Below are 8,940 nucleotides of genomic sequence, written 5' to 3' on the forward strand. Positions count from 1 at the left end.
ATGAGGTAGCCTCTACTGCCGAGTATAAACCCAAACCACCAAACCGAATGGGTTGGGAAGCAAGTCGCCACTGTAAGTCGCCAAAGAAGGGGCCACCACAAACCACAATGTCCTCAATCGCCCCGCGTAATCCATTATCGAAGAACAACGCCGCCTCCTCCATGTAAACAGGTTGGCACGTCCTCAGCCCAAAGAAAAGTTTAGCAATACCCATACAAGACCGAAGTAGAAGGAGCTCACTCTGCGGGTCAGACAATTGTGGAAGAAGGCGCATCAAATTCACAGCGCCTTCAGCTCTCTTTATGGCTAAGTTGCTAATGAAACTAGCATCTCTGCTAACAGCTCCCCCGAGAAGTTTCACCCCCAATAGCGGCCTCCCGATGCCAACCGGGAATAGCCCCTCACGCAGCTTCCTTCCATCACACGAGGGCCAAAAGAGCTCGGTTTTCTTGATATTCAACTGAAGACCCAATTTTGGGCCAATAGCCTTAATGATGTCTAAGGCTTTGGCCACCTCCTCAGAATCTCCAATAAGTGTGCCATCATCCAGGTACCATGCATGGAGAAAAAGCTTGTAATTGTCTCTAATATTATGCAAGAGCGGGTGCAACACAATGGCAAAGAGAAGTGGTCCCAAAGGGTCTCCTTGTTGAACTCCAGGCTATACCTTAACCATAAGGACAATACAAGTATACAACCATAATAAAATCCTGAGGTTCCAACTTCCAAACCACTCAAAAGATGAACATTTAGCCAATGATCATGTAGAGTCTACAATTTAGAATTCAACAAGCCTTGCTCGTTACTACTTATGATAACTAAGGAACAAATATGAGCAAGTTAATAACATCTTCGTTCATCGTATTTGTGACAATATATAATCACCTAAACATATTATCCATTATCTCTAGTAGATTTATCGAGTCCTAAATACCAAATTAAATCATACCCTCGACCACATATATGCCAATCCACATGTTCATTTAAGATGGATCCCAATAGCAATTGTTTAATGCTTCTGTCATATATCTTTTACAAAAACAAATGAAAGATTTGGCATCCCATTTAATATCAAATGCTTTATTCTTTCAAAAACCTTCTTATTCACAAATGCCAATCACTACTTTCTAAAAGTTATTTTGATATTATTAAAGCAAGCAAAGTTAACACATAAATCTCACTTTATATATAAGGTTAAAATAAAGAACCCCAAAGCGACGAACAAAAGAACTTCCATAAACAAAAGTAAAAACCATTTGTATACGCTCTGTACAAAGAGATTATGTGTGTCTACATGAACAACCACCAAAAGTAAAAAAGATTCAAACACTAAAAAAGAAAAACATAAACCGAAAACCACCCGTAACTTTTCAAACACTTGTTTCAAACGAGACCCCAAGTCCCAAACCTTTTGGGACTTGACTCGAAGCAGCTTCGAGTCCATGAAGCATCTTGATGACATCTACAGTGTCATCAAGATAGTATTTTGCCATACTCGGCTTTTGTCCAACTGTACAAGCAAACACTTCCGCAATCCCTTGTAACGAAACCGAATTCGCGATTTTTTCAAACATTTCCTCATCTGACCGATCATCTCCGATGCATAACACGAAATCCAACGGCTTTCCTTTACTTTGCATACTCGTAATCAAACTCTCCACCACCGCCCCTTTGCTCACACCCTGCAAAAAAACAGTCAATCAGTTTCAACTGCTAGTAAGACAGTCAATCAGTTTCAACTGCTAGTAAGAAGGTGAGAATCCATAAAAGATATGTCGGTATTGTAATTGATCGTTTCTACCCTTTAAAAAATCGAATTGACATTTTATACCCTTAACAATGATTCCAAAAGTAACAAAAGATTTACCTGTGGATTCACCTCCACGATTTGCTGACCACGTTTCACAACAACAGGTTCATTTGCAAGTACACTTTCAAGATGATCAAGAAGCTCCTTAGCTTGCCACGTGCCAAAATCAGGGTCAGCTTCTTGATGATGCCAAACCAAAGCACTCTCCTTTTGCTCGATACAAGACCCATCGGTCGCCTGAGTATAATGCTCCATCACCGGCAACGCCACCTTCTTCCAATCAGCATCCACCGCTAAACCACCACAACATTCCCACTCAGAATCACCCTTCCACCTCGTCAACCACCCATGCTCCGCCGACAACCCAAGATTCTTACACGAATCAAACCATTTGCTCAACGAATCTTTCCCTCTTCCACTAACGATGAACACCACGTTCTTTGGGTCGCCGGAGAGAACATTCAAAATCGAAATCACTTCTTTGCTTGGAGTTTTATCGACAGATGCTTGCGGCATCACTGTTCCGTCGTAATCCAGTAGAATCAACCGGGAATTTGTCTTTTTGTAAGAAGAAACGATGTGTTCGACGGAAAGTTTCCTGAAATTAAACCCTAGCGCCACCACTCGAAAACCTAATCCGAACCCAACCCCCCAACACCGTTTGTGAAAATGCTCCTTACACGCCCTCTCCAGATCTTGATCGAAACTTTTCGCCCAATATCCAACGTTATGAGAACTAACGTACTTGTAATGCTTCTCGTGCCGGAGTTTCTTCTCGTTATCCGGCATCGTGAGCGCTAAACTCATTGCCTCCGTCACTGAATCGATGTTCCAGGGGTTAACCCTAATCGCGCCGCTTAACGACGGCGAACACCCAATAAACTCCGACACTATAATCACACTCTTTCTCTCTTTCGATTCGTTTTCATCAATCCCTAATGCTTTATCTAACTCGGGACTACTTTGTCTTGAAACTGTGTACTTATAAGGAACCAAATTCATACCATCGCGAACAGCATTCACTACAACACATTCGGAAATGGCGTAGTATGCGACCTTATCTTGGGTTGAAACTGGACCATTGACAAACACGATGGGTTCGTATCCATCTTGACTGAACCTCTGGTTAACCTCGTGAGCCACCTTTCGGGTTTCGTATTCGACTTCTTGAATGTCATGGCCACGGCTGCGAGCCGGATTCACGATCTGAACCAGGACGACGGAGCCTCTGAGTGAAGGGTAGTCTTCCAAGAGTTGTCCCATGGCTAAAAACTTCAAGCTGATTCCTTTGAACATATCCATATCATCGACACCCAAAATTACTTGTTTCCCTTGGTATTTTTTCTTTAATTCTTCGACTTTTTTGGCTGTTTTGATCGATGATTTGACGGATTCTATCTGACCCATATGGATTCCGACTGGTAAAATCTTGATACTTACTGTTCTTCCGTAGTATTCGAGGCCGATGTAGCCTCTTTTAGACTTGTAATCGAGTCCGAACATTCTGCTACAACATGAAAGGAAATGTCTGGCGTAATCGAATGTGTGGAATCCGATTAGATCGCAATTCAATAGAGCTCGAAGGATTTCGTCACGAACAGGTAAAGTTCGGTAGATTTCGGATGAGGGAAAGGGGCTGTGTAAGAAGAACCCGACCCGAACTCTGTGAAATCTTTTCCTCAAGAAAGTGGGCATCACCATGAGATGATAATCGTGTATCCAGACGTAATCTTCATCTGGGTTGATTACTTCCATTACTTTGTCTGCGAATACTTTGTTAGCAGAGACATAAGCTTGCCATGCGGCCCGATCGAATCGGACTCCATGGGTTAGGGTCACAGGTAACATGTAATGAAACAGAGGCCATAGGTAATGTTTACAGAATCCATGGTAGAATTTGTTCTGGATTTCTAGAGATAAGAAGGTGGGAACGCACCGGAACTTGTCCAACAACGTTTGAGCGACTTCTTCTTGCTCCGACGGGTCGATATCGGCGGGTAGGGATCCGACGTAAACGCACTCAACGTCAGGTCCGAACCCGGATTTCAGTTGGAGCACTAGTGCGTCCGGGTCGTATTCGAACACCCATTTGTTCGTTTCTCCGTCGCGGTGGGCTTTCACCGGTAACTGATTTGCAACGATAATCCGGCGTTCAGGAGTAACAGATGAAACGACGTCGGATACCTGATCCGTTTCCGTTCCTGTTCCCGTTCCCGTTCTCGTTTCCCCGTTGCCGGCAATGTTATCTTCTTCAAACTCCGTCAGAATTCCGGGCACCGTCATGATTCTGGGTATTCGAGCGCGATCAACAGCGCACGAATAATCGTCAAGGTTAAGCAGATTAAACGATGATCTTGACAACATTATAACAGAAAATCAAGATATGTCAACAGAAATGACTGAAAAACAATTGAGATTTTGATTTCTTGAAAGATGATGCTATAAGTGGGTATTACAGAGCTGTGAATGGATATTTGAATAATGAAAAGAAACCAAACATGGGGGTTTCATGGGAATTGGGGGAATTCGAATTCGAATTGGAAAAGATTTGTAGATTAAACGCAAAGAGGAAGAAGATGGTGGTATGGTGAAGAGGATAAGAACGAAAGGAAGTAGAGAGACCGACTTTACTTGCTGAAATCAATAAAAAACCTTTAAATTAAAGACTAATTTGAATAAAAAAACGGGAACATTATTCGGGTCAACATTTGACCCGGTTTCTTCATCATCAATTCCTTTCACCTTCTAACTGTAACCGACTCTCTCTCCTTTTCTCTCTCTCTTTCGCTAACTGGTTATCACCTCAAAAGTACAACTCCTACTGCATCGCGTACAAGTTCTATAGCTTAATCGTTTTCGATTTGGCTATTAATGTTGCCAAGGCTGTAGAGACTAGAACCAGAACGTTAGTCTTTTACTGATTTGTGTTTTGTGGATTAAAACTTGTAACTTCTTGTGGATTTAGTAATTTTGGACTTGGAAAGGTGAACATTTTATTTAGTTTACATGCTTACAGTTTAACCCCTTATAGTTTAAGAGACATACCAGATGTATCCATATGGTTTTCATGATAACAACCAAGGATATTAAATTAACTATATTTCTATATCTATATCATACATATGGGAAAATTGATCCAAAATGACAATCAATAACATAAAATCTACCCACAAGGTCACTGAAGTTTTAATTGCACCTAATTGATCAACAAATTTTTTTTTGTTATATTATATCATTGATATCGGTGATAGTCAGTTATTAACTCACGTGGAGTTCACGTCATCGGTTGTATCCATGTAATCGATGATATAATAGAACCAAATTCTCTAGTAAAATGAAAATGAATAGGAGACATGAAGAATAGTTGGGATAGCTATGTTGGTAGAACTGAGGACTGAAAATCCTTGTGTCACCGGTCCAAATTTGGTTCCTGACACATTATTAATTTGTATGAGTCTTTATTCTACCAATTAATTAATACGAGCAATTAAAAAAAAGTTTGTTGGCCAATTAGATACAATTATATAAGTTTAGTGACTTGAAAAAACAAATGAAATGTTATTGGTTGCCAATTTATGACACTTCATAGAAAAAATATTTAAAAACTTTTAAACACCATTTATATATCAAAAATCTTAGATTTTGCCTCAACTTACTTGTTTTAAAAATATTCAGACCAGCCATAAGACAATTAAGATCTTTTTCAACGATAATTTTTCATTTACTGCTAACTTCATTGTTAAACCCATATAACTATTTATAAGACTTAACAATTTATATTTAGTGGATTTTTTGGGAAAAAAATAATGTAATAAAAAAAATTAATATCTTTGAAAATATAATGCTTAAATTGTTAAGTCTTAAAAATAGTTATACGGGTTTTAACAATGAAGTTAGAAAAAAAAATCTCGTTGAAAAATATCTTAACTGTCATATGGCTAATATGAATATATTTAACACAAGTAAGTTGAGGCAAAATCGAAGATTATATATATATATATATATATATATATATATATATATATATATATATATATATATATATATATATATATATATAAAGTGTTTAAAAGTGTTTAATATTTTCTATGAAAATATTATAATATGACAACCAATAACATTTTATTTGCTTTTTAAGTCACTAAACCTATATTATAATTGTATTTAATTGACCAATAAACTTTTTTTCTTCGGTTTTATTATACCATCGATTACGTGGACATAACCGGTGACGTGGACTCCATGTGGGTTGGTAACCGGCTATCACCGATAACAATGGTATAATAAAACAACAAAAAAAAGTTTGCCGATCAATTGGGTGCAATTAAAATTTCAGTGACCTAGTGGGGAAATTTTTTATTATTGGTTGTCATTTTGGATCATTTTCCCTATATTAATCATCTATATATGTTCTCAGCTTCACCGGATTTAGTTGAAATAAATAGATGTATAGACTTTAAAATATATGAACAATTGATCTTGTGATTAACCTCCTACGTGAGCTATGCTACAAGTTAACGTGAACCGTCGAGATAATATGATTTATAATTTTATTTTAATTTTAGATATTTGAACAATGAGGTGCTAATACATTTATTGAAATTACAAGTTATATCAAAATTTCATAGAAAGTTTAAATGTTTATGTTCTACCTTTCTTTTGTTCAAAAATTGCTCCAAATTGATAACTTTTGAAAGTTATAGACTATTGGTTATACCCTATGTCAAAAGTATCAAATAAAGGTTTATGTTTGATTTGTTAGTGTTGTATAATTTTTACTTTATTTGACATTTTATTCAAAAAAAAAAAAAAAAAACAATTGTTTATAAAATCTCTTTATAACAAAAGGTCATATAACCTCAACTTTCAAATGATTACTAAAAAACTTAAATAAAAAGGTGATATTGCTTGTTGTCACGAAACAGTGTGAGCTTTTTTGCAAAAGTATACTTTGCCTATGAGACCAACAACATCGATGAGGCAAAGGTTCTCCAAGTGAGTTTAGCCATTTCACATAACTAAGGGCACTTGCAAAGCGACATATATATATTGTGGGCCTATAACCTAATAATAACACATAACTTATAATATATTTATTATATTAATTTTATTTTGCATGAATATATTTATATAAATTACTTATTATATTAATCTAATATTTTATTAATTTATAAATATACTTATGCGAACATCTATTTAATTAATTTATTAAACGAGTTCTTGAAATACAATAAAACCTTGTAAATAGTATAAATATTTTCTATTTAATATTTATTAATTATTAATAAGGGACTTTTTAAAAAAAAATTATACCATTAGTTGTCCATGCATCCATAAAAATATATTAAATAAAAACGCTATTATTATATTTGATATAAAGATAATTGGAAAATTTGTTAGGATAAACACGGTTAACTTGAAAGTCCAATTAAAAATGGCTGAAGGACTGAATTGTCCTTTATAGATAAAATAAGAGTGCATATGGGCATTACTTACATAATGGAGGGCTAAAACGAAAATATCATTGGCTTTAGTAGAAAAAGGTTAGGAATTTGGAAACTGACACGTGGAGGTGATGACTTGTCGAGATAAACATGACGGCCGGCGGGAGTGAGAGTGGACCCACTTCTCGGGTGTGCCCGCCCTCACGTTTATTCGTAAATCTAAAAAAATGTTTGTTTTTGATTTTCTTTTAATAAAATGACAATAAAATTTGTAATATATGTTATTGCAAAGGGATAATGACTTAAAAGGGTATCATATTATTCGATTTATATACATTTTGTCACTGAGTTTTTTTTTCGTCCACATTTACCCCTTAAACTTGTTAAAATATACACATTTAGTCCTTATGACCTGTTACTCCAGGTTAGCCGGGAAAAATGACTTGATAGGGTAATATATTTTTCATTTTGTACACATTTAGTCCTTAATATTTTTGTACATATTTAGTCCTTAACATTTTTTTTGTTTCAAAATAAGTCTTTTTTTGTACTCATTCAGTACTTATGAATGATTTCTTTAGGTTTTTTTTCACGACATCTTACGTGAGACAATCATTGATGAGGTGCTTGGGGTTGTTGATGCTTATGTCCAATGCGATCTCGACTGCTTGGTTGCGTAAGTCTTGTGGTTTGGCTTAGGTCTTGTATTTTGAACATCGTAACTTCTTCATACGATATCAGATTTTAAGGATCTTTATCCACGTGTTCATTTTTTGAGTCTACTACAACTTTCATTAAGATTACTCCTGTTAAAATGTAATATATTTTTACTAACGATTTTATAAAAAAACATACATACATGCATTCATAAAAAACGTATGGACAGGGGAAGACGCAGTAATACATAGTAGGTGTTGCCGAGATGAAATAGGTGTTGCCGATACATGGAAAATAGGTATAAACGTAAAAAAAAAGTGAAAATTTTTCCACTGCAAACAGAAAAAACAGGTGTTGTCGGTGCAACACCGGGACCATACTAAATCCGCCACCGCGTATGGATATAAAAATCGTAAGTAAAAATATATTATTTTTTAATGGGAGTAATCTAAATGAAAGTTGTAACAGACTAAAATACGAACGCATGGATATAAAGATCGTTAAAATCTGAGATCATATGAAGAAGTTATGACGTTCAGAACACATGACCTAAGCAACCAAGTAGTCGAGATCGCGATGAATATAAGCATCAAAAACCCCATACACCTCATTAATGAATGTCCTACGTAAGATTTTGTGAGAAAAAACTAAAAAATCAATCATAAGTACTGAATGAGTACAAAAAAAAAAAGACTTATTTTGCAAAAAAAAAAAAAGGACTAAATATGTACAAAAATATTAAGGACTAAATGTGTATAAAGTGAGCAATATATTACCATATTAAGTCATTTTTACAGGGTAACCTGAAGTAGCCGGTCATAAGGACTGAATATATACAGTTTAACAAGTTGAAGGGGTAAATGTGGACGAAAAAAAAACCCAGTGACCAAATGTGTACAAATCGAAAAATATATTACCCTTTTAAGTCATAATGACTTAAAAGGGTAACATATTATTCGATTTGTACACATTTGGTCACTGAGTTTTTTTCCCGTCCACATTTACCCCTTGAACTTGTTAAACTGTATA

At 35.8% G+C, this 8,940-nt stretch overlaps 1 protein-coding gene across 1 annotated transcript; it reads right to left on the minus strand.

The window, feature by feature from the left end:
* Window positions 1–1,216: 1,216 nt before the first annotated feature.
* On the minus strand, window positions 1,217–4,459 carry TPS11 (trehalose phosphatase/synthase 11). The gene is made up of 2 exons (XM_079069389.1): window positions 1,868–4,459; window positions 1,217–1,682 (listed from the first exon to the last, which is right to left on the minus strand). The coding sequence occupies exons 1-2, from the start codon at window positions 4,172–4,174 to the stop codon at window positions 1,371–1,373; spliced, it is 2,619 nt and encodes an 872-aa protein (XP_078925515.1). The 5' UTR covers window positions 4,175–4,459; the 3' UTR covers window positions 1,217–1,370.
* Window positions 4,460–8,940: the final 4,481 nt, after the last annotated feature.

Source organism: Lactuca virosa, chromosome 8 (assembly GCF_052849685.1).
Source record: "Lactuca virosa cultivar CGN04683 chromosome 8, Lactuca_virosa_CGN04683_v6, whole genome shotgun sequence".
Classification (NCBI taxonomy): Eukaryota; Viridiplantae; Streptophyta; class Magnoliopsida; order Asterales; family Asteraceae; genus Lactuca; species Lactuca virosa.